Raw genomic sequence first — 27462 nt, 5'->3', positions numbered from 1 at the left:
GTCCGTCTACTGATAGCGGCGGCAGTGCTCGCTCGAAGCCAGGCCCTCAGCGGCCTTCGAGGTGACCCCTTCTTGCATCTTCTTTTTCTTTTTCTTCTCACGATGGCACTTATTCACTGGAATATTCACAGCATTTGCTCCAACTGAGAGGACTTGAAGTTGCTGCTCCGCTTGCGCCGTCCGCTCGTCGTAGCCCTCCAGTAAACGAAGCTATGCCCATGCGATCAAATTGCCTTGGCACACTACACCTCTATGTGTTTTGACCTACCCCCTGTGGCAGGTATTCCGGCTCATGGAGGGGTTATGTTGCTGGTCCGGGATGATATTTACTACGATCCCATCACATTGCACACCGGCCTGCAGGCAGTTGCCGTCCGAATTACTCTCCCCACTTTTACATTTTCCATTTGTACCGTTTACACTGCATCGTCGTCTGCCGTTACCAGGGCAGACATGATGCAAATTATTGCTCAGCTACCTGCACCATTTTTGTTAACTGGAGACTTCAATGCCCACCATCCCCTTTGGGACTGTCCAGCATCCTGCCCGAGGGGCTCCCTGTTAGCAGACCTTTTCAACCAGCTCAATCTTGTCTGCCTCAATACTCGTGCCCCTACTTTTCTTTCGGACACATCTCACACCTATTCCCATTTAGACCTCTCTATATGTACTACCCAACTTGCACGCCGGTTTGAGTGGTATACACTTTCTGATACATATTCGAGCGACCACTTCCCGTGTATTATCCATCTCCTGCATCGTACCCCCTCTCCGTGCTCAACTAGTTGAAACATCTCCAAAGCAGACTGGGGGCTCTTCTCTTCCAGGGCGACCTTTCAGGATCAAACCTTCACAAGCTGCGATAGTCAGGTCACACACCTCACGGAAGTCATTCTCGCTGCTGCTGATGAATATTCCATCCCTCACACTACTTCTTCTCCACGTCGAGTACCGGTCCCCTGGTGGACCGCAGCATGTAGAGACGTTTTACGTGCTCGTCGACGTGCTTTACGCACCTTTAAACGCCGCCCTACAGTGGCGAATTGTATCAATTATAAACGACTACGTGCGCAGTGTCGTCTTATTATTAAAGAAAGCCAGCTGGGCTGCTTTCACAAGCACCTTCAACAGTTTTACTCCTTCTTCTGTTGTCTGGGGTAGCCTGCGCTGGCTATCTAGCACTAAGGTCCACTCACCAGTTTCTGGCTTGACGGTCGCGAATGACGTCCTTGTGGCCCCTGAGGATGTCTCCAATGCCTTCGGCCACTTTTTCGCAGAGGTTTCGAGCTCCGCTCATTACCACCCTGCCTTCCTCCCCCGAAAGCAGGCAGAGGGGGCTAGGCCACCTAACTTCCTCTCCTCGAATCTTGAAAGTTATAACGCCCCATTCACCATGTGGGAACTCGAAAATGCACTTGCCCGGTCATGGTCCTCCGCTCCAGGGCCTGATTCTATTCATATTCAGATGCTGAAGAACCTTTCTCCTGTGGGTAAAGGTTTCCTTCTTCGTACTTACAACCGCATCTGGACTGAGGGACATGTTCCCGCATGCTGGCGCGAGTCTATTGTTGTCCCGATTCCTAAGCCGGGGAAGGACAAGCACTTGCCTTCCAGTTATCGACCCATCTCGCTTACCAGCTGTGTTTGTAAGGTGATGGAGCGAATGGTTAACTCTCGTTTGGTTTGGCTGCTCGAATCTCGACGCCTACTTACCAATGTACAATGTGGATTTCGTAGGCGCCGCTCTGCTGTTGACCATCTGGTTACCTTGTCGACCTTCATTATGAATAACTTCTTGCGGAAGCGCCCGACCGCGGCTGTGTTCTTTGATTTGGAGAAGGCTTACGACTCCTGTTGGAGGGCGGGCATTCTCCGCACCATGCATACATGGGGCCTTCGCGGTCGCCTCCCTCTTTATATTTGTTCCTTTTTAATGGATCTACAGTTCAGGGTACGTGTGGGTTCTGTCCTGTCTGACACCTTTTGCCAGGAGATGGGGTGCCACAGGGCTCAGTTTTGAGCGTCGCACTCTTCGCCATAGCGATCAATCCAATAATGGATTGCCTCCCAGCTGATGTATCAGGCTCCCTTTTCGTGGACGATTTTACCATCTATTGCAGCGCGCAGCGTACATGTTTCCTGGAGCGCTGTCTTCAGCGTTGTCTTGATCGTCTTTACTCCTGGAGTGTCACCAATGGCTTCCGTTTTTCTGCCGAGAAGACGGTCAGTATTAACTTCTGGCGCTACAAAGAGTTTCTCCCACCGTCCTTACGACTCGGTCCCGTTGCTCTCCCATTCGTGGAGACAACAAAATTTTTAGGTCTTGCATTTGATAGGAAACTTAGCTGGTCTCCACATGTGCCATATTTGGCTGCCCGTTGTACCCATTCTCTAAATGTCCTCCATGTTCTCAGTGGTATGTCGTGGGGAGCGGATTGAACCGTCCTACTTCGCCTATATCGGTCGATCGTCTGCTCCAAGCTGGATTATGGGAGCTTCGTATACTCCTCTGCACAGCCGTCCATCTTACGCCGCCTCAACTCCATACAACATCGGGGTTTACGTCTTATGATCGGAGCGTTTTATACTAGTCCCGTCGAGAGTCTTCATGCTGAAGCCGGTGAATTGCCACTCACCTACCGGTGCGATACACTACTTTGTCAGTATGCCTGTCGGCTACTGTCAATGCCCAACCACCCGTCTTATCGTTCCTTTTTTGACGACTCTCTCGACCGTCAGTACTGGTTGTATGTCTCTGCCCTGCTACCCCCTGGAGTTCGCTTTCGTCGCCTCCTTCAACACCTTAATTTTTCACTCCCTGCAACCTTTCGAGTGGGCGAGAGCCACACGCCACCTTGGCTCCAGGCTCAGGTCCGCGTTCACCTTGACCTCAGCTCGCTCCCAAAAGAGGTTACCCCCGGTTCGGTCTACCACTCCCGTTTTGTGGAACTTCGTTCAAAGTTCATCAATATGACCTTCATTTATACAGATGGCTCAAAGACCAATGATGGGGTCGGGTGTTCTTTTATTGTCGGGGCACAACGTTTCAAATACCAGCTCCATGGCCATTGTTCGGTCTTCACATCTGAGCTCTTTGCCCTCTACCAGGCTGTTCTTTACATCTGCCGCCACCGACATTCTGCTTATGTCATCTGCTCCGATTCCCTGAGCGCCATCCAGAGCCTCAGTGATCCGTATCCGGTTCACCCTTTCGTGCACCGGATCCAACGCTCTCTTCAGCAGTTGGTGGACGTCGGTTCTCCAGTTAGCTTTATGTGGGTCCCTGGCCATGTCGGTATCCCTGGGAACGAAGCTGCAGATGCCGCGGCCAAGGCTGCGGTCCTCCAGCCTCGGACAGCTTCTTGTTGTGTCCCTTCATCAGACTGTAGCAGGGTCATTTGTCGGCGCATTGTATCGCTGTGGCATGCCGATTGGGCTGCACTTACAGACAACAAGCTTCGGGCCTTGAAACCTCTTCCTGCGGCTTGGACGTCCTCCTCCCGCCCTTCTCGGCGGGAGGAGGTCGTTTTGGCCCGGTTACGCATTGGACACTGCCGGTTCAGCCATCGCCATCTGCTGACGGCTGCGCCGGCGCCGTTCTGCCCATGTGGGCAATTGCTGACGGTCCGCCACATTTTAACGTCCTGTCCGGATTTTAATACACTGCGTCTTGATCTTGGCCTATGACCCAGGAGCAGCTGCTCGCGTTCTTCGTTTTGTCAACTTGACAAACCTGTCTAAGGACATTTGATTATGCTGCTTTTTTAATCCTATGCCTGTCAATCTGTCTTTTATTGTGTTTTCACTTTTAGTTGCTGTTTTAAACTTGTGCCTCGTGGTGCATTCCTAACGTAGTCTGGGCGCCAATGACCATTGTAGTTGTGCGGCCTAAAACCACAAAAACAAAAAAAAAAAGGCCGAAATTCTAAACATAGCTTTCAAAAGCTCGTTTATGGTGGAGGACTGCAGCACCATTCCCCCTTTCAGTTATCGAACAAACGCAAGGATGGCTGACGTAGTGTTTAGTGTATCTGGGATTGTGAAACAGTTAAGATCCTGCCAGGAAGGCATCTGGCCCAGACGGTAGCCCCATAAGATTTTATGTTGACTATCTACAAATATAGCACCATTCATATCCATCATCGATCAGAGATCATTGGAACAGCGGAAAGTTCCATGGGACTGGAAGAAGGCCCAGGTCATAGCAATGTATAAAAGGGTAGAAAATCGGATGCAAATAATTACTGGCCAATTTCACTGACATCGATTTGTTGTAGAATCATGGGACATATTTTGTGTTCAGACATAATGACCTTTCTAGACTCTGAGAAGCTCATCTGCAGAAACCAGCGCAGTTTTAGGAAACAGCGGTCATACGAGACACAACTGGCCCTCTTTGTGCATGATTTTATTACAGGTTCTAGATACTGGCTCCCAGGTTGATGCCATATTCCTCGACTTTCAAAAGGTGTTAGACTCAGTTCCACACTGTCACTTGCTCCAAAAAGTGCATGCTTATGGTCTATCTGTCGGCATATGTGGTTGAATAGAAAGTTTTCTAACCGATGGAGAACAGTATGTCGTCCTGAATGGAGAGGCTTCAACAGAAACAGCTGTACGATCAGGTGTGCCCCAGGGCAGCATAATAGGTCCACTGCTTTTTACGATTAACAGAAATGATCTGGTTGATGGTGTTGACAGCAGCATTAGACTGTTTGCCAATGCTGCTGTAGTCTGCAGGAAAGTAGTATCATATGAAAGTTGTGAACAAATCAATGAGGATTTGCAGAAAATAAATGCATGGTGTAATGACTGGGAGTTATCTCTCAATATTAGTAAGTGTAACCTACTGCGCATAACAAAGCAAAAATCCCCTTTAACGTAAGAGCACAAAATAAATGCCCAGTCTTTTGGAAGTGGTAACATCCGTCAAGTATCTGGTTGCGACTGTTTGAAATGATCTCAAATGGAATGATCAAATCATACAAATAATGGATAAGGCAAACTATAGATTGCGGTTTATTGATAGACTCCTGAAGCGATGCAGTCCTTCAACAAAGGAAATTGCTTACAATACTTAAGTTTGTCCAGTCTTAGAGTATTGCTTGTCTGTGTGACCCTTACCAGTTGGGTCTGATTCGAGAGATTGAGAAGGTCCAGAGAAGAGCAGCAAGATTCTTGACTGATACATTTAGCCATCACGAGAGCGTTACAAATCTCATAGAAAGTTTGAAGTGGGACACACTTGCAGATAGATGACGCGCTAAATGGAAGGGGCTGCTCACTAAATTCCGAAATCCGATCTTCGCCGAGGATGTAGAGCATATTATTACCACCAGCTTTTAAATCACGCAATGATCACCATTCAAATATAAGGGAAATTAGAGCTCGTACTGAGGCGTTCAGACAGTTGTTTTTCCCTCGCGCGATCTGCAAAAGTGGAGCAGAGGGGGGGTGATATGACTTCGGCGTGAATAGTGCTCTCCGCCACACACCGCTTGCTGGCAGAGTATATCTGTAGATGTATGGTATGGATCCTCCTACAGCACAGAGCATTCGATAGTAGTATGAACAACTCTGAGAAACAGGTTGTTAGTGTAAAGGCAAATCGCCGGGCCGTCTCCGAGTGTCTGACACAGATGTTGAATGCGTCCATCATAGTTTCACAAGGACTCCAGAGAAATCCGTTCACTGTGCAGTTGGCAGCCCAAAATGCCCTTGATCCTCCTAGCTTGTGTTGCATCGATGTTAACACGTGAAGCCATACAAAATTCAGCTACTGCAAGCACTTCATGAAGGTGACAACAACTTGTGGAGCTCTGTAATTTTGTTTCTGCAAAAAGGAGGATGACAGTTTTATTCCACGCTCAGTGTTGAGTGATGAGGCAACTTTCCATTTAAATGTAAAGGTGAATTATGCGAGAATATGGGGAACAGAACAACTACATGAAGTTGTATAACATGAGACAGATGTCCAAAATTTAATGTGTTTTGTGCAGTTCGAATCGCATATCTCAATATGCTTGAGAACTTTTTTTTCCCACAGTTGGAGACTGATTCAAATAACTTCATTTACCAACAGGATGAGGCACCGCCACGCTGGCACCTTTTAAGTCAAAGGATTACTGAATGACAGATCAGTCGCACTGGACCAAATGATTCAGCCTTACATTACTAGCCTCCAAGGTCACCATACCTCACTGTACGTGATTATTTCTTTTGTGTGTGTGGGGGGGGGGGGGGGGCTTATAAAAGACTCCATTTATGTGCCTCTGTTGCCAACAACAATGAATGAACTGAGACACTGCATAACAGTGACTATGGAAGCTGTAACTCAAGACTTGCTCGATCTAGTGTGAGAACAATTTGAGTACCGAATTGACGTGCTGTGCATCTCTGGGGGGCATATTGAACACCTATGAAAAGGTATAAAAAATCTTTTTGGGTATCCTGTTCATCAAAAAAAGGAAAACAAATTAAGTGCATATTTTTATTAGTTTCAGAGATATCGACGTGCCAGATTGGAGGATTCTTTTTGATACACTCTGTATATTCCAGTAGGAAAAGTAGGGACACACAATGAACAAACCACCTTCCTTATGAAAGTCACTATGCACTATTCTTGATACCGAATGTACACAGAAGATGATCACACTGCAGAGCTAAATTTACTGAGAAAGATTTTTATATAGGTGGACAATGGACCAGAATCAGCTGTCATCACATTTTTAGAACTGAAAATGTTCTCTGTAGGAATCAAGATGGCTTATGAATACAATGATAATGTGCAACCCATGTAGCTGATGTGTTTCTTGACTTCTGGAAGACTTTCCTTACAGTTCCGCACTGCCATCTAATGAACAGCTGTGTGACTGGATTTAAGAGTTTATAGCAAACAGAACACAGCATGTCACTTTCAGTGGAGAGAAGTCTTCAAACGTAAACAAAACTTCAGACCTGTCCCAAGGGAGTGTTACAGAACCAGTACTTTTCACAGTGTCTATAAATGAACTAGCGAATACTGTTGTATGTACCACAAAGGTTTTCGTGGTTGATGCTGTTGTAGATAAGGAAGTCACCACGCCAGAAAATTGTATCTAGATGCAGGGAGATCTACAGAAGATACACTTGGTGCAGACGATTTAAAAGAAAAATTCCCTTATGGTTTGGATCTGCAAACATCTTTATCAGTACCCTTTTAACTACAGGAGAGTTCTGCATACAGCCACATGGCCAGGTAGTGGAGGTAAAAGCAGATCTTTGTTGTCAGTGCTGTTTAATAGAGCATCATTTGGTGTGTTTAAATTTGTTTGTGAATATTTCAAATTCCAGCTGTGAAATATAGGCTGTGATTCGTTTCCTCAGTGATAATGGCATGAAAGTGGCTGAAATTCATTGTCAGATCAGTGAATTTTATTGAGAAAACATTATGAGTGATGGGATGATATGGAAATGGGTGGGAGCTTTGGAAGATGGCCATACAAATGTGCATGACTAGGAACTAAGTGGGCGACCTTCATTGATTACCGTCAGTTTGGCACTGAAAGCTGGTGAAAAAATGAAAGAGAACAAAAACTTTACGATTTTACAGAACTTTTAAATTATCGAAAGTTACGCTCATGATGGATACCAAAAATGCTGACTGAGGTTCACAAAAGCAGACATTTAGCCAGTTCTTTGACTTGCCTGGAGTGGTACAGAGGGGAAGGTGATAAGTTTTTAAGCCAGATTTTTGCGGGTTACGGAACGTGGGTGGCTTACTTTGCACTTGAATCAAAGCAGCAATGCGCAGAAGTGTGGCATTCAACATCGCCCAAAAAAGTGAAGTTCTAGCAAACAATTTAAGCTGGGAAATTGTATGTACTATTTTTTGAGACAATAAGGGAATATCACTTGTGGATTTTTTGCCTCATGGTAACTTCATAAAATCTAAGGCTTAATGTGAGAACTTAAAAAAACCACACTGTTAAATCCAAAATGTAAGGTGTGACATACTGAGTAAGGGGATCACATTACTTCATGACAGTGTCTGAGGACATGTGGCCAATCAAACTCAAGAGCTGATTGAATCATTTTGCTGGGAATAACCTGTTCACCCTCTGTACAGCCCCTATCTAGCGCTCAGTGACTATTGTTTGTTTCTACATTTAAACACCAACTGGGTGATAAGTGCCATGATGATGATGAAAATATCGGAATGACCCTGTTCCATTGGTTATCTAATTGGACATATCTCTACAAGGACGGTATTCAAAAACTGGTTCTATGATGCAATAAGTGCCTCAGTGTCAGTGGGAATTGTGTAGAAAAGTAGGTTAAAGCACAAGCTTTCATATAAAAGTAAAATTGCTAAGTCTACTTGTTTTATTTTTATTGTAAAATGGTACTTAAAAATCATGCCTCGTATAATGCACCCTGGGGGCTCAGTTCAGTCTGTCGATGTGTCTAGAAGGATCATTTGAAATGTAGACACTGCACACTTGTCATGTTGCAGCAAGATTTTTGCGGGTTACGGAACGCGGGTGGCTTACTTTGCACTTGAATCAAAGCAGCAATAAATAAAAACAGCATCTTATGTAATGAACAACATGGATTCAGAAATAAGAGGTCAACGACAACTGCTGTCTATGAGTGCATCAATTCCATCCTAAACCTGATGGACAAAAAACAGGAAACAATAGGAGTCTTTATTGACTTGTCATAAGCTTTTGACATGGTGGGCCACAAAATTCTGCTATCAAAGCTAGAAAGATATGGTATTCGAGGTCTGTCCAACAAGTGGATCAGTTCCTTCCTGACAAATCGTATGCAGGCAGTGTGCGTCAAGCACACAAATATTGAACTAAAAACTGTACCTAATCACTTATCTGACTATAAACAAATAAAATGTGGTGTACCCCAAGGATCCGTATTGGGACCCCTTCTGTTTCTTCTGTGCATAAATGATCTAAGCTTAAATATTGATGCACACAAATCAATCATATTTGCAGATGACACCACGATTCTACTAAAAGGAGACGACGACGAACAGTTACAGCAGACAGTAAACACGGTCACGAAACAACTTAGCTGCTGGGCACAGAGTAATCAGCTTGTAATAAACAGTAAGAAAATCGTTGCTCTAAAATTCCACAATGTTCCTAACAAGGACATGTTTATCCCATCAGTCTCTATCAATGACGAACCAGTTGGTAACAGTACTGAAACCAAATTCTTAGGACTTTGGCTGCAGAGTAACATCAGATGGAATAAGCATATTGAATGTCTCAATGCAGAACTGAGCAAAACATGTTATCTTCTTTGTTCATTAAAATCATGCTGTAGTGAGAAAACAGTATTGAATGCATATCATGCGTACTTTCATTCTCGTCTTAGATATGGGGTCACCTTCTGGGGAAACTCTAAAATAGCTAATAGCACTTTTAAACTACAAAAAAGGGCCATTAGAATCTTGTTTGGGTGCAAGCCTAGAGACTCTTGTAAACCCCTGTTTAAGAAATCTGGTATTCCCCCATTACCGTGTGTATACATTATGGAAACCCTTTTGTTCTTTAAATTAAATGTAATAGGCAAGGACCAGAGGCTACAAAAAAACTGTGATATACATGAGCACTTTACCAGACAAAACAGGAACTTACATATGACTCAAATCAGCACAGCACTGTGCCAAAAAGGTACTTTTCACATGGGAGTTAAGCTTTATAACAAACTTCCTGAAAACATAAAAGCTATCACTGAGGTCAATACATTTGGAAAATCTCTAAAGTCATATTTACAGCATCACTGCTTTTATTCCATTGAAGAATATTTAAATTTATGAAATGTGTTATATAAATACTTGTGTGTAAAGTGTATTATTGTAAGCTTAAATATGTATGCCTTGAAATTACTTTCAGCCTGTATATTTATAACTTGACTTGTCCAATGTCTTATGCATAAGCTGCTATGTAGACAACAGGACCAATAAAATACAATCTACAATCTACAAACAAGAAGAGTAATCAGCATGGGAAGTTAGTCACTGAACTGGTACACATCACTGCAGTGTCATTTGGATGCAAGGAGCATAGAATGAGTTCTCTTCAGCATTGTGTGCAAGATTTGTCAAACACATGGCGATTTTTGTAGAGAGAATGTGGAAATGGCCTGGTAACAATAAATTCTCAGGAATTGTGTCCCATAGGTAGTATATGGGGCCAGTAGCTTATATGGATGCTGGATCCCTCATTGTCAAGGGTAATATAAGAGCTTTTCAGTGTCAGGAATGGGTCCTCCAACCTATTGTCCAAACCTGCAGTCCACATTTTGGTGGTGGATTCTTCTTGAAAGTTGATAATGCAGATGTGCATACTGTGCTCACCTCATGAACACCTTCCTCCAGGATACAGGGATCAACCGAATTGAACGGCCTGCAGTAATTGCTGAATAAGGCCTGTTGAACATAATTGGGACCACTTATAACCTGCAATGTATCATCACAAGAATCTTCTTCCCACACTTTATGACCTAAGGAGAGCCCTTGCAAAGCATTGTACAGGCTTGAAGAGTGATGTCTTGTCCCCTTTGTTAGTAGCATACTGGGAAGGATTCAAGCACACTATGATGCACAGTGTGAAACAGCACAGTGTTGAATGTTAAAGAGCTGCAGATTTTGATTTTACAGATGTGCAATTTTAAAAATATTGCTTTTATATTGGCTTGTTTAAGGTAGGGAAGGTTAAAACAGGAGGAAAGATAAGTCAGACCCCAGGATGAAAGAGAGAATCTATCGTTAAGATGAAGAGAGACAATAGATGAAGGGGGAGGCTCTGACAGCTCCTCCTCCATCTTTGTCTCCCCTCATCCTCACAAGTGCCTCCCTCTCTTCCTGAGGACCAGGCGAACTGCCTTTCCTTTTTAATCTTCCCAGCTTTTGGAACTATTAGCCTTGTACGTCTGCATCTCTATAGGCAGTACTGAAAATTTTTCCTGCAGAGGGGAAGTACTGGCCTGCAGTTCTCTCATAATTTTATAGTTTCCTCAAGTGACTCTTCATTTTGATGGCACTATTGTTTTGTTTTTATTCCACAGTACAGTTATTGATTTCAGATTCATAAGACTTATTTTTTCCCTTCTCCCCATAAATCCAAGCCTACACATGTGTGCAGATATGCAGGTGGTGCAATTTTTTGTAGTTTGTATGCTGCAGTAATAACTAATGTTACTGATAGTTGTGCTTTTATACAGTTCAGATTTAAATATGTACATCCAAGAATGTGCCCTATTCATAGGCTTCTGTTCATGCTTTTCATTAATTGTTGCTGCTGACAATAACATGTGTTTTTGTGCTGTTAAGGGAGTTACTTCACAGGAATCACTTACTAATTCCTTGAAACATATTGACAATACTTCTGTCATTGTCTGTTTAATTGTAACACTTGTCACCCAGAAAAGTTACCATCTCTTTTTGATGTACTGAAAGCAAAAAGTCATGCACATGTACAAAACAAATAGGAGTATACCCAAAATTGAGTGCTGTGGGCTCCCACTGGTGATTAGTCTCTCATGACTAAAATCCCCCCTCCAGTGTAATTTGGTTTATTCGGCACCACTTACTGCATTCTTTTTGTTAAATACTGCTCAAACCAATTGTTTCTAAACCCATTAATTAAAGCTTTTCAAAAATGTGCTTCTGGTTTCATCTGCAGGTCAATATGGTGCAAAGTTAACTATATTAGAAACTAAACCTATGTAGTGTGTTTGCATTGAAACCAATAGTCATGCATTGCTGTCTGTACCTATGATCAGAATATAGTTTTGACACTTAATTAGTTGCATCATTTTTAGTACATGTTGAGTTTGTTTGCCTTGAAATTAAAAAATGAAAAAGAATATAGTATTCCTTTGCACCCTGAAATAACCATTTACAGTGTGGATTTTTATTCCTTTTTGAAAGAAAAAGATGATAGCTATTATTTTTTTAAAGAACCTTTTAAATTCCAAATGACTGCTTTTTAAATAAACGTTCCAGTAATCTGTTATCAAGTTATATAGAATAAAATGTTCATTCTTTATTGTCTTATTCGCAGGCTGTACAGGTACCTTTAGTGTGAGTTGTAAGTCTGCTTCTTCAACAGTAAAGACTTTACTAAATACATATTTTGAAAAAAAATAAATACAGAAAATTTTTGACACTTCTGGAAAAACTTCTGGAGGGGGATACTTCTTGGCCAGTACAGTTTTCTGGATGTTTTGTTGCATACTCACACTTTCATGCGGGAACACTGTGGGTTCTACTGGGTAGCACCTGAATGCAAACCATGTATTCTGTGCAAGTATTCTGTCAGTTTGTGTACCGAGACCACAACAGTTAGCTGAAAGGCGAGCAAAGACTGCATTAGACAAACATTGATGGTAGGTAATAACAAAGCCAAAATAGCAGCCCTACAGAGAACCGTGCAGTGCATGGTTATTGTCAGTAGGTGGCAGCCGCCAACTCTGCCACAAGCATTTTGCCACATGACAAACATGGATATACTCTTCCACACTGTGCCTAGCGACATCACTGGATGTATGCATAACTATAGCGATTAACCCATCAATATTTTTGTTGAATCTGTGAGTGGGACCAGAACCATTGTGGACAGTTTGGGGAGGATAGGGCGGGCATGACCTGTTGCAAAGGTTGGGGCGTGGCTTCGAATGCCAGTGCAGAGTCGGCGGGGAGGGGGGAGACTGATGTGCCTGGGTCCAGATCCATAGATAGGGTTGATGGACAGTGGATGATGACTCGAGAACCAGGAATTCTAGGCACCTACTACCTGAATTTTGTCCTGGAACAGGACCTCGGATCGATGACTGAGTTTGCCCCAGATGGCGTAACTGTAGCTGGCGTGGTACCATTACCAGTGAAGGATATCCCAACTTGTGGCCACCAGGACCAGGTGGCAGCTTCGGTGTTCAGTTTGATTTCTGCACCTGGACTGTGTGATACTTTTACAATTTTGTCATTAGACAGGTTAGGTCAGCTGAATTTCCTTTTAGTTGACAATACTGATCTCTCACAGTCCATGGAAATTGAAGCTTGAATTGCTTGGGAACTCTTCAAAGCCTTAGCAATACAGATAACAAACTTCAGATAGAGAGAGATATAATTGCAGCCACGTTTGAGCAGAAACTTCACTGTCTGGTCCTAATCTAATCACTTTGTCATGGAGTAATAATTGTGAGTTTGACGTTCCACAAGATTATGTAAACTTGCATGTTATTCATTAGCTTGGTAGTTCTTTGATTCATGATGCATAACTGTCTGTGTTGCCTTATGATATCAAAGGAACTCTCAAAAAGCAACTGACACATGCATTTTTGTAGCAAAATATTCACTTAAAAATGACTGAATAGTGGTGAGGGGCAGCACTGGCCACTTTTTGCGTAAGATAATAGATCTTTGGGTTTGTAGATAATAGAAAGGCTCTCTGTTGCTCAGGGGACAGTCCTGAAAACGAAGTGCAAAACACATTTGCTACCCTTCCCAGTCCTCTTGAGAATCATTGAATGACTGGAAAACTATGATTGCAAGAAGCGATTGTATACTTGCCGGATCCATCAGCTCCTGTACAATTTCAAGCTACTGCACAAGTTATTGTTTTCCAGAGCATGAATAACTGCTTGTCTATAGGGTTTGAAATACTCAGCAAAATAACTGGACAAGTCCTATTCCAGCACAGGATTGATTTCAATTCCAAAAAAAATCTTCGCCACCATTTTTTGTAAGTTGTTTCTTCAACAACATGAATTTCATGAAGCAAAAATTAATTACAAATGAATCACAGAAGGTATACTTCAAAGGTGTGGAAATACACACAACAAAAACTTGTATGATACCTCTTGCCCTCTGAAAGTTTCTTGAATAACTCGCATGTTAGTGTAGGGGAAGACTGTTGGTGGTTCAATTGGGAAGCACTTAAATATGAACCATGTTCGTTGCACACCCGTATGCCGTTGGTTCGTTCACTGAAAACACAACTGAGTATTGAATGGTGATCAAAGACTGCACCTATCTGCATAACATTGATAGTAGGCAACAACAAAGTCAAAATTGCAGTCTAGGAGACTGCCATCAGCAGTTAGACCATAGCACTTGCTGCAAACATTGGCTGATTGCAACAAGTGACGCGTGGGGGCCCATGGCATAGTTAGCTAGGGGAAAAATAGATACTACCTATAGGAAAATTACATGCACTTGCGGGGAAAAGAGAAGCTACTGCATGAATATCAAGAGCTCAAATAGAAAACAGTTACTGAGGAAAGAAGGGAAAGGTGCAAAGGGTATATAGAAGGTCTATACAAAGGAAGTGAACTAGTGTTTGGGAGACAGATCCAAAAGGGAGGGTTTGTGAATGAGCCATTGAAATTCAGCATGTTGTGATCAGCAGCGTGTGCTACTGGGTGGCCAACTCTACTTTTGGCACAGTTTGGCAGTGGCCATTCATTCAGTTGAATTGCTGGTTACTTGTCATGCCCATGCAGAAAGCTGTGCAGAGACTGCAGTAAAAATGGTATATAGCATGATTGCTTTTATAAGTTTCTCTGCTGTGTTGTAGCATCAGGCTTTTTCTCCTCAATACCAGCTTTTCTGAACTACATAGATGGGAATTGTCCTTGCAACACACCTTCATCCCTGCAATGCTCCTGGTCTGGTCTCCAGTAGCGCACTGCCCACATCAACCTCCTCCTTGGCTCAGGATTGTAACTGCATCCAGCTTTCACCCACATCCTCTTCCCCAAAGTCTTGCCTTTGTGTGTTCTGTAACCCCCTCCCAGTCCACTCCTCCATGTCGTAGTCATTGTCTACTGCATGAATTCAGTGGTGCCCGTATGTTGCATTCCTACATCATGCACCTGCTGCCTCTTCCGTTCACATTCATGTCCCACACACATGCTGCCTCCCTCAGACCTGTCAGCCACCCTCCTACCCTCTGGCTCTCCAGTCTCCCTTCTCAAACTTGACCCAACACAAACCCTCTTCCTAGCATGTATACACATGGGCCTGGGTGTGCATGCACATGCTCTATGTCGAGAAAGGATTCATACGAAAGCTAGTAAGTTTCTAGTCTTGTTTATGTGCCTCTCAATGACTCAGTGCCTCTTCTATGTGGGAAGACAGCTGAACTTAACTGTGCATGATCACTCATTAACATCACTTCCCTGCCACCATCATTTACCTGTGATGCAAGGTAATGCTGTGGAATTGCCTAATTCACACAGATTCAGCAAGGCCTTAATGACCATGTTGTTGACCAGCATTGTACCACTACCATTGCCTTCTACATCTACATCTGTACTCTGCAAAACACTCTGCAGTGCATGGTGGAGAATGTGTCCCAATGTACCAGTTATTAGGGTTTGTTCCCATTCCATGCCCATAAGGAGTGCAGGAACTATGATTGTTTAAATGCCTCTGTGCCTGCCTTTGAACAAATACCAAGATCCTGTCTCCATTGTGGGCTTGAAATATTTTTGAGCCCCAAAAAAAGGCCATCCTTAGAGACTGTGAACATAAAACTAAGACTAATGCTTCAATCATCTCTCTGTATCACTTATCACTTTTGCACTCGAATAGTTACCAGCACTGTTCATGCCTACCTGCTGTAATTTGAATGTGCAATTCCTCAGCAAGTAGTATTAGTAATTTTTCAACAGCATGGTAGTTGTTAGTTAACCCAGATAACCCTGACGTCCTTCTGGAAGGACGACGTAACTCACTCTTGAAATTATTTATTTTTGCGAATAACGCATTGTTGCAACGGACTGTGACGCATTGTTATATGACATAGGCAGACTCAGTTGTGCGCTGCGACAGCCAGTTTGACGCTGTCGTTCATAGTGAGTGAGAACCTGTGTCTTGAAAATAGGGCAGATTTTACCGTGGACGAACTGACTGACCTTGTCATCGATGGGTATATATATTTTCTTTCATATCGCGTCAATAATTCTGAAACTTGTCATATAATATCTTCAAGAATTAACCTATATTATTTATGGGCTCATATTACGATTGAAAGTTTTCGTCATTTGTAATACAATAATGTTTTCAACCGTCCTCCCAGAAGGACGTCAGGGTAATATGTTGTCATTTTGTATTCACAGGAAACGATGTACACTTATGGAACTTTTGGACATGTTAGAATCAAAAGATGAGGAAATACCTAATACTGGTGTGAATGTAACATTACATCCTCCTCTAAATTCAACTGATGACGTAACAGATGAAGAATCGGGTGCTGAAGAAAACCCAAGTGTAGATAAATTACCAGCAAGTCAGCTCAATGCTAATGCACTACATGACCTAAAAGAGAGGGGTGTGGAAGCAACAGGAACAATAAGAGGAAACAGAGTTAAGAATTGTACTCTATCATTTGTAGATAAAATGATAAGAGAAAATAGAGGATCATATGAAATTTGTTCTGACTCAGCATCCGGGATTTCCATTGTACGTTGGAATGACAACAATGTTGTCACTGTAGCCACTAACTTTGACAGAGTGCAACCACTACGCTCTGTAGCAAGATTTTCCAGGGAACAAAAGAAATGGATTAGCGTGCTTCAACCTAACTTATTACGCTCCTACAATACTCATATGGGAGGCATAGATCGAACTGACCAAAATGAATCCCTATATAGATGCTCTATAAGAGGGAAAAAGTGGCATTTCCCGATCATTGCACATTTTATAGACATTGCAGAGCAAAATGCCTGGGATCTTTACAAGCACAACGAATAACCCATAGATCATCTGACATTTCGTCGTTGAATTGTCACTGCATTTCTTGAAAGTAACAAAAGAGTCACTACCAGCAGAGGACGTCCTAGTAAGAGGGCAAAACTAGATTCCAGATTTGATGGAAGAGAACATTATGTTGCTGAATTACCAATGGACGGGATGACAAAAAAGAAGCAGCAGCTGAAATGTCGAACTTGCCACAAAAAAAACTACTACTAGCCCTATGTGCGTAAAATGTGACGAACCACTTCATATTTGTTGCTTTTTGTCTAGTCATACTAGTGCATAAAATATGTGTATAGGTTATTTTCTTTGTTTTTTGTATTTATTAGCTGTTTTAGCCCATACTTCAAATTTATTTATGTTTATTTGAAAGTATAAAAACCAAAACAAGTTAATTGTGCAGTGTCATATACTTTAAAAACAAGTTCCCTTATTGTCCTGATGTCCTTCTGGAAGGACGCCCATTTTTGGAAATACTAAATAAAAATAAATACTCAAAATTGTTTTTACTTTCTTCCTTACAACCTTGTGAATGAATGTAGATAAGATATAAATCAATTTTGAAAAACAAATAATTCAGGACTATCTGGGTTAATAATAACATTGATTTAATTTCAGTGTGATTCTGTTAGTTCAGTTAACACATGATTTACCTGTTATGGTGATATAATGCAATTGGCAGATGGTGAATTCATATTAATTTTGTAAAGACTGATTCCAGTCTCCATTTAGTCACCTTTATTTAGGTTTTCCATGATTTGTGTTTGTTGTATTGAGCAATTTTTATGGTTCCTCGAGCAAAGTTATGACTGCTTTTCCTTTTGTCTTTGGCCCCTAGGGTAAGAGTTCAATACCGTTTTGGTGAACATTTCTCCAATATTACTTCCACATGCAACGACATTGTGTAATGCTGAGTTCAAAAAAGAAATGTTTCAGCTTTTCAAATAAATAATGTGTTTAGTTAAAAAATGTGCCTTTGTATTGGTACACACTTTATTTCCAGAAATGAGTTTTTGGTGTGATGTAGCATTAGGAAGTGCCATTAGTGTATACCCTAAATAAATATTAAAATAAAAGGAGCTGTCGGAACACATCAGTGTTGGGTGTCGTAAGTATGCAGAAATGGTGTGTATGCCTATAGATACAAAAATAAAATATGCAGACCACATTTACCAGCAGCACCATGTATATGATGATTGTCATCCTTGCTCAACACAATTTGTTTGGAATTCAGTGGGTGGGAAATGGTTTTTATGCCGCCCCCCCCCCCCCCCCTCGGTTTCTTTCAATCTTTGTCATATTTCTGCTACCTGTGTATGTTGAAATGTCAGAATGTGTTACTAAACTGACAGAGGGAAGAGCCGTCATTACAAAATTAGTTTGTTCTTATTTCCAGGAATTCCTATTAAGACGACAATGGACAACACAACTACTGTTCAGTATGCGGGGCTGATAAGCCAGTTGACAGACAGAGCTCGCAGTGTTGTTAGAGATTTAGATCCTACCAATGATCTTACTTTTCTTCGGATACGGTCCAAAAAACACGAAATATTGGTAGCGCCAGGTGAGAAACCAAATTTAAACACGATTTGTTTTACACTGCAATGATATAAATTTTGAATAAATTGTTGAGTAGTTACTGTTTTGAAATGTTACTCTTTCATTTTCTTTTTTTTTTTCCAGACAAGGAATTCATTCTTATAGTAGTGCAGAATCCAACAGAATGAACTGCAGGCCAAAGTGGTGTAATCTGGCACAGCGTGTGTTCATCAGTGATCGTGAACACAGTTTTAATCTGTTGCAGAACTTCACTCACAAATAATTTACTGGAATATATTCTTGTTGCATTTGCTGCAACATGATACTTAACATTTTTGCAAGCTTTACTCCTTATTTATTGCCATATGCTGATTTTGCAAAATAATGGAAAATGATTTATGTGTATTTCTGTATTCTGTTAGCATTTTTACTAATAAAATAAATATCATGTTACCATATACATTCTTAGGAGTACCAGCTACTGAGCTGTGCATTTGTTGAATAGTCACTGTATTCTTAAGCTTTAAATAGTAAGATGTCACTCAAACTAATGCATGATCATAAACCATTGTTGATGAACAGATGTTGAAGCCCAGCATGCATATTGACTTCCAGATGATTCTCAACGAGTTAAGAGTGCAGTACCTTAGATTTTGTGTTGGTATAGTGGAAGTGTGGTAGCTGTAAACTTTTTAAAATGTGTAATGCAGACAAAGTTACATTCCTGCATATGACACTACATCATAACCATGTAATTTATACAGTACAGTTAGTAAAAGTTTACCTTCATCTGTGTACTACAGTTTGCAAAACATTTTGTTACAGTATTAATTTCTCTCACTTTGCCTACCAGTGCGTTTACGAGAGAAATTAATTTCACATCTGTTTGGAGAGATTGAGCCATAAGATGACTGAAATGAGATCTTCCAGTTTTCTACACTAGTTTTCACAAGTCCACCATTTACATTTCTCAGTTAAAAGAGCTGCTCCTCTAGTATGACGGATGTTCTTGTTTTGTGCTCTTCCCTACTTCTCATATTAGGAATTAATCATTTTGATGAAAGTTAAATCACTTGATCTGCTTTATATTCTGGGCAATACAATCTGCAGTCAGCCATAAGAAAAAGTGCTTGTAGTTTAATGTTACTGACAAGAAAAATATCTAACAAAAAAGCTAAATGTTTGCTAAAACAATAAATCTGAGTAGAGAAGTACTTTCAGAGGCATATTTCCCACAACAGAAGTTCCTGTGTTGTTGTATGCTCTTCCATTATTTGTCAACGAAGCAGCAGAAATGTGATTTTTCATTAAAATGATTGGAAAAACAGTGGAATGGAATGGTAAGCAAAGTCGAACTTGTAGACATGCTACATCATTTCTGGTGCATCTGCACTGCAGTTGTCCAATACCAAATGCAGCATCACTTTATCAAATGATGCAACAGGAGTATCATCTTAGTAGCCTGGTTGTTGCCACATGTATGGCAACATAGCTCTTTACCTGGTGCAGAAAGTTGATTGTAAGTAGATGATGAAATATCAGTCGAGGGTTAACAAATATTGTTAAAAGCAAATATTTAACTGTGTGCTATATAATTTCTCATTTATTACTCTTCTGAATTTGCTTGTGTATTACATAGTTTTGCTTCTTATGTGACGTGTCCTTCAGTAGACTTTAGATTCGTCAACCTTGAAACTACACTCTCTGGTAAGTGGTTGTTTTGGAATAGAACAGCAATATTCTCAATGAAAGAGCAGCCTTTACAAAGCATACACTTTTTTCTTGGTTGAGGTCAATGGAGGCTGCAGGAAATGGGAGTAACAGGCTCAATGCCCTTCCCACACTGCAGCTCTGAACTTTTGCTTGTGTTGCATACAAAACATTTATACTCACTGCTAGAAATGATTTTCCTTTTCAGAGAAGTCATAGGTAATGCTGCCATAGTACCTGAAAATGATTTACCACCTTTCTAACACCAGCAGCTTAATCAAAGCATGGAAGAATGTAGTACAGCATTCAGAAAAGCTACTACAGTGCTTCTTCACACAAAAGTGTTTGATTCCTAGGGTTGACAGTGAGGGGACATAGTCCACCCTCACTGAGGAAAAGCCAGAATGTCCAGACAAAGCCAAGAAAAATGTGTAGCTGTACAATATGCATAGTGCCCCCCCCCCTACACACACACACACACACACACACACACACACACACATCAGGAGAGAGTAAGGAGATGACAAACTCCAGAATATTAGGTTAATACGCAGTAAAGAAATCTTTTATTTTATACCGTCTCATTTATGAAACAAATACAAAAATGATACCATAGCTTCATCCAGCACCACCTCCTCCATTTTGCATGAGGAATTTGTCCACACAGCAAAGTGATATTCCACACACTATCAATGTAATGCCACACACGGTCTCTGTAGAAATAAGTTCAATATTGATTAGCAGTAAATTAGCAAGCAATGTGAACAAGTATAATTTTAAAGCTATAAATATCATTTGTATTACTATCAAATTCTTCTTCAAGTAACACTGTGTGGAATCAGACATGCAGTTTCAACAGAATAAATATAGGATAATATACTAACAGTATAAAAACATACTTAAAAATGTGGATTTATTCCAATCTGTGAGAGCCCAGGTATCTCATATTGACATAATTTATCTTTGTAGTTTTTTAATGTGACTGCAGAACTGCTGCTACTTCCACTCTAAAAGCTAGATAGTGTACCATCTCTATTTGGATATTTTATTACTCTTTTCTGTGTGGAATTAACAGAACTTAAGTTATTGACCTTCATAAGTTCATCTCTCCCCCCCCCCCCCCCCCCCAGTTGGTACCAACCAAAGTTGCCTTTGTGTAGGCATTTGATTAGGTGAGCTTTTGTTCAAAGCAACACAAGAAAATAGTAAATACGGAAAGGAAAACTTCAGAAACAAACCACACGTGAAAGAGGTGTGTGTGTGTGTGTGTGTGTGTGTGTGTGTGTGTGTGTCAGAGTGTGTGTGTGTGTGAGAGAGAGAGAGAGAGATATGAACTTCTTAATGATATTCTACACACTACAAGAGTGGGCACGCGCGCGCCCACGCCCCCCCCACCCACACACACACACACACACACACACACACACACACACACACACACACTGGTCCATCAGCGCTGTGTAGGTGCACATTGTACCAGTTGTCAGGGATTGACATTCTGTTCAAGTATGGATTGCAGGAAGAATGGTATGCATTGTGGGAAGAATGATTGTGACATCTCATTGAATCGGGTGTATTGCCGGTGGCCTGCGTTTTTCTGCAACACAACCTCGGCGTCTTCATCAGGTGCTTCCTGTGACTGAACTTTCAGCACGTGATGAAGACGCCAAGGTATGGTGTCGAAATATTGTGTTAGAAAAACACAGACCACCGGCAGTACACCCAATTCAATGAGATTTCACAAAATCGCCAGGAAAGTCTAAGGAATTAAGAATGATTGTGTTTGGCTCTCTCTCTGTGTGTTGTAATTATTCTAATGTTGTCCTCACAATCCCTGCTTGAGCAGTACATAGAGATTGTAGTATATTTGTAGAGTCATCATTTACAGGCGGTTCTTGAAACTTCGGCAATACGCTATCTCGGGATGATTTACGTCTATCTTGGAGTGTCTGCCCCGCAGGTCAGGCAAACCTATGACCATTCATGCTGCCCCTTTCTCTATATGTTCAATAACCCAAGTTAGTCCTATTTGGCACAGGTTCTACACACTTCAGCAATATTCTAAAATGGGTCACATGAGTGATTTGTAAGCAATCTCCTTTGTAGATTGATTGCACTTCCCCAGTATTCTCCCAATACCCCGAAGTTTGACTGGGTCTATGTGATCATTCCATTCCATGTCCCTACAAAGTGTTACACCAAGGTATTTGTATGAGTTGGCCAATGCCAACTGTGACTCATTGATATTATAGTCATAGATACTACTATTTTTTCATTTTGTGAAGTGCACAATTTTACATTTCTGAACGTTTACAGCAAGTTACCAATCTTTTCACCAGTTTGGAATCTTTTCCAGATCTGAGTGAATATTTATACAGCATCTTTGTAGACAACTGCATCATCTGCAAAAAGTTTGAGGTTCCCCTTATTTTTGTCGCAAGGTCTTTAATATACAAAATGAACAGCAATGGTCCTAACACATTTCCCTGAGGCATACCCAAAGTTACTTCTACATGTGATGATGACTCTCCATGCAAGATAATGTACTGTGTCCTACCTACCAAAAAGTCCTCATTTCAGTCACAAATTTTACTTGATACCCATATGACTCTTTACAATAAGTATAGGTGTGGTACTGAGCCAAATGCTTTACAGAAGTCAGGAAATATGGACTCTATCTGACTGCCTTGATCCAAAACTTTCACTACGTCATGTGAGAAAAGTATGAGTTGTGTTTCACATGATTTATGTTTTTGGAATCCATGCTTTTGATTAGTGCTGATCATGGAGCGCATTTAACTAAGCCAGAGATTTCACATTCTCAAAGTCTCTGACTTGCTCTGGTTGGACAGGACTTGTGGGAAGTTCAAATACATTGAGCAGGCTTCTGTTTTCATGCGACATTTTTGTTATATTTGGTTATAAAAATCTTCAGAAACTATATATGTGTGCTTAATGTTGATATTCTACAGTTTTTGTGTGTCATTATTTTGAGGCATACTTTACTTTGTGGTATAATGAATTAAACACTTCTGAAGCTGTACTCACTGGCATTGGGTAAGCTTTCTCCCAAGATCCAACCTGTAGCTGCAGTGAACACAAATGTGAGGGAATTTGCTACTGGAACTGCCAAAGACATTTCTGAAACAATGGATTAGACAAATGAAATATTCAATAAAAAGTACAACTGTTCATATAAAATAAATATCCATCAATTTTACTGGAATGTAATGTTGTAAATAATTCTCTCTCCACCCCCCCCCCCCCCCCCCCCTCTTCCTATGTTCACTGGAAAGAGCATTCCAGGAATAGAGGTCTTCCTCCTACAATGTAATACTGATCAAGTATCTCATTAAATTCCTAGTGTAACATGTGATGTCCAGGCTTGGATGAAAACTGTGGACTAACAGCAGTTAGGCAATGCGTTCAAAATATCTGACATACTTCTATAACTGAATATTGCTACTTTAAGTTTGCTTTCAATAAGGTATTTTGCATCATAAAGACTTAACTACTTTTACCATACTACGTATACTGCTGATAAAATATGGAATATTAAATATGATGGAAGTAGTACTGGGAGCTGACCAAATAATATATAAAGTATTGTATTGAAAAGGAAATACCTCCAAATGTTTTGCAAAATTATATTTACTCGGTCACAAACCAGCTTTTGCCTTCTTAAGCAGCCTTCAGGTGTCACCTGACATTACTGAATAAATATAATTTTGCAGAACAGTGGGAAATGTTCCCTTTATAATACTATAATCTTGTACTGACAACTACCTATCAAAAAATTTAATTCATCTTTAATTAAAATATCATTTCTAGTCGAAGTGGGAGAAGCAGGACAGCAAAGAGGTAGGGAAAATAACTATGAAAGAGGTACAAGGAGGTGGCTACACAAATGGAAATTGGGAAATCACCAGGGCCTGGAAATGTACCAGTAGAATTTCGTGTGGCCTAAGTATTCTGTATGAGTACCTAAGCATGTTATTTAATAAATGTATGAGGTACAGGGAAGGATTTCCAGCGGAGTGGAATTTAACACATCTAAGCCCCACACGTAAAAAAAGGGGGGGGGGGCAAGTAAGAAAGTGTGTAGCAATTACCATGGCAGCAGTATCACAAGTTCAATCAGCCAGGCTGTAGGTGAGGATTTTCAAATAAAAAATGCAGAACATTTGTAAATCAAGTGGAAGAACAAATTGGCTTTAGAAGAGGCAGGTCAGTGTAGATAACATTCTTACTCTAAGGCAAATCATGGCGAAGAGACTGGAAAGGAATTGAAGCAGTCATTTGGTCTCCATGGATATTGAGAAAGCATATGACACAGTGCCACTAAAGCTGTAGTTTGAGGTGCTGTGGTCAGAGGAATTAGCAAAAATTTTTGTAAGAAATGTCATAAACCTCTATAAGTCAGCAGAATGTGTTATTAAAGTGGGGAAAAGAAATCTGTGGATAGGTCTTCAGAATACCTAAGGGTTGAAGCAAGGATGCTCTCACATTCTTTGAGATGCATGTGCAGAAGATAGTGGATCTATGGTGTAGAAAGTGCATGGGCATGTGAACTGAAATAGGGAACCACTGTATGTAATACTTTCCTGCACTGATGATCAGGTCATTGAAGCAAATGATGAAGGGGAGGAAGTTTTTGGGAGAGTACAAAAAGTGAGGTTCGAAAATTAATTTTGAGAAGATGGAGTATGTATGTTGTGGAGAAGAGGGAAGTAACTTGTACATTGGCGGACACCTCATTAAGTATGTTAAGCGTTTAAGTAACTGGGTAGCATTCTATCGTGATGTATATTACTGACCTTGCTGACAATATTGATAGTAATCTCAGACTTCTTGCAGATGACAGAGGTATCTATAATGAAGTACTGTCTGAAAGAAGCTGCATATCAGATCTCGATAAGTTTTCAAAGATTGGCATCTCATTCAAAATGTTCAAAAATGTAAAATAGTGCACTTCACAAAGCAAAATAAATGTAGTATCCTATAATATCAATTGGGCAACTCATGCAATATACATTGGTGTAACACTTTGTAGGGATATGAAATGGAATGATCACAAAGGCTCAGCTGTGGGTAAAGCAGGTGATACACTTCAATTTTGGTAGAATACTGAGAAAATGCAATCAGTCTACACAGGAAATTGCTTACAAATCAGTCATGCGATCAATTCTAGAATACTGGTCAAGAGTTTGTACACGTAGCAAATAGAACTAACAGGGGATATTGAACCTGTACAGAGAAAGAAAGCATGGATGATTACAGTTTTGCTTGATCTGTAGGAGAGTGTTACAGAGATACTGAACAAACTGAACTGGCAGACTCTTGAAGATAGATGTAAACTGTCCTGAGAAAGTCTACTCACAAAGTTTCAGGAACTGGCTTTAAATGATGACTCTATGAATATAATACAATCCCCTATGTACTGTTCACATTGGAATCAGGAGGACATGTTTAAATTAATTACAGCATGCAAAAAGGCATTTAAACAACCATTTTTCCCTTGCTCTATATGAGAATAGAATGAGAAGAAACCATAATAAGGGGACGCCGAGACATACCCTCTGCCATATACTTCACAGTGGATTGCAGAGTGTAGATGTACATGGAAGACGTGATACAGACAGCCAACGGACCAGGCATGGAAAGGCAGCTATCCAAAATTTAAGTCCTATACCTTGGTCTCTCAGAAATGAGTTTAAAGGATTTATATAAATCCACTGTGGAACCAATAAGAAGCTATGGGACTGAGTGCTGGGAACTCACAGAAAGTAAAGACTTAGAGATTCAGAAATGAACCACTTGACCTAAGAAATGAGGAAATTAGAGAAAGGATGCAGACTGATTATAGTATTATGGATAGAATAGAAGAACAAGTTACGATGGTTTGGGAATGTCAAAAGAATGAATGAAAACAGATGGCCCAAGAGAGTACTTTCATGGCAACCTCTTGGAAGCAGAAGAGGATGAGCAAGAATAATGAGAGCACTATAACCTCTGAATCTTGTGAAAGATTAGCTCAGCAATATTTGCTATCCAGATACCCCCAAAATCAGAGACATCAGTGTCTCAAAATCTTCCTATTTCAGTTACTTCCATTCACTGATGATGTACTATGGGCTCATCTTCTGGGGTAATTCACCACTATTGAAAGAAGTATTTATCATTCAGAGAAAAATGTTGTCAGAGTTGTATCTGGAATTCCTGCAGGAACTCATTTAATCTTTTTACCAAGTAGGGATGTTGATAACTATATCACAATATCTCTTTTCAATCATGACATTCATGCTTCACAAACTCTCAAAATGAATAACATCACCATCACAACACAAGAAGGAAATGTGCCATATAATGTGATCCAAAGAATCTGGCTAGTGCAAAAAGCAGTAAAACACGCTAGCACAAAAATCTTCAACTCTGTTTGAAGTTTATTTTGAAAAATGAAGAAACCACAGGACTGTTGCTTGACCCACAATCTTTTATTGTGTACACAAGGGTTTTGGAACACTTACAGTTCCATCATCTGCTGTAAAAACTAAAATCACTTTATCATGTGAGGTCATCCTCATCCCAGTGTTGTCATGGAACCAAAGGTTCTGGGTCAAAAGTGTGAAAGGGACAAAAATTCCGTAACCACTACTCCTCCTGTGCTGCGTGATCTGTTTGTGATCCTGGTGACACAGCACAGGGGGAATAGTTGTTATGGGATTTTTGTCACTTTTACCCTTTTGACACGGAACCTCTGGTTCCACGACAACATTGGCATGAGAAAGACTTCAGATGATTAAGTTATTTTATTTTTTTACACCAGATGGAACTGTGAGTGTTCCAAAACCGGTCATGAATACAATAAAAGATTGTGGATTAATCAACTGTCCTGCAGTTCTTCATTTTTCCAAATGGACTTGTACACTTGCAGCTGTCCCATAAGGAGAACACAATTCCAAGTAGTATTAAGCCCATAGGAGGTACTGACTGATTATTTAAATGTAAGTTAAAGGAATTTTTGCTTAAAAACATTTATATGCTCTATATGTATTCTGCAACAGGGACAGATGAGACTATTTCTCATATATTTAGGTGTTTTCCCATTTTAATGTCTCTTGTTGCTTTAATTACACCTTATAAAACACTTTGTGTTCTGTAAGTTATGAAAACGGTCCTTGCACTTTCTTGGATCATATCTGAAATTTATATTTCAAACCTGAGGGTGTGATTGTTAATGTTTCTTGTTAACCTCTGTATGTAATTGTTAATGATGTGAACACAATAATGAATTACAAGTATTCACTCATTCCAGTCCAGATGCTATTATGTAATATGGAATATGCATCACAATACATAAACTGCTTTTTTTATAATTCTGTGGTATATCATGTAAGGGCATCATTCTTGTTTGGTGAGCTAAATCTCTGTCAGCCATCAGCCTCTGT

General features: G+C 40.7%; 2 protein-coding genes across 2 annotated transcripts in view; one reads left to right on the top strand and one right to left on the bottom strand.

Annotated features, from left to right (window-relative positions):
* LOC124802906 (dynein light chain roadblock-type 2) overlaps nt 1-18762 on the top strand; it is a 30231-nt gene extending 11469 nt beyond the window's left edge. Inside the window, exons 3-4 of the mRNA XM_047263972.1 lie at nt 18162-18329; nt 18449-18762. Coding sequence (XP_047119928.1) covers nt 18162-18329; nt 18449-18492 — 212 coding nt within the window. The 3' untranslated portion in view covers nt 18493-18762. The remainder of the gene's footprint in view (nt 1-18161; nt 18330-18448) is intronic.
* Nucleotides 18763-20552: 1790 nt separating this feature from the next.
* Nucleotides 20553-27462, bottom strand: part of LOC124803002 (transmembrane protein 234 homolog) — a 38344-nt gene continuing 31434 nt past the window's right edge. The window contains exons 4-5 of the mRNA XM_047264109.1: nt 23063-23155; nt 20553-20727 (exon numbers count right to left, since the gene is read on the bottom strand). Of these exons, the coding sequence (XP_047120065.1) occupies nt 20633-20727; nt 23063-23155 (188 nt within the window). The 3' untranslated portion in view covers nt 20553-20632. The remainder of the gene's footprint in view (nt 20728-23062; nt 23156-27462) is intronic.

Source organism: Schistocerca piceifrons, chromosome 6 (genome assembly GCF_021461385.2).
Source record: "Schistocerca piceifrons isolate TAMUIC-IGC-003096 chromosome 6, iqSchPice1.1, whole genome shotgun sequence".
NCBI classification, from domain to species: domain Eukaryota; kingdom Metazoa; phylum Arthropoda; class Insecta; order Orthoptera; family Acrididae; genus Schistocerca; species Schistocerca piceifrons.
This window is presented reverse-complemented; position numbering and strand designations above follow the sequence as displayed.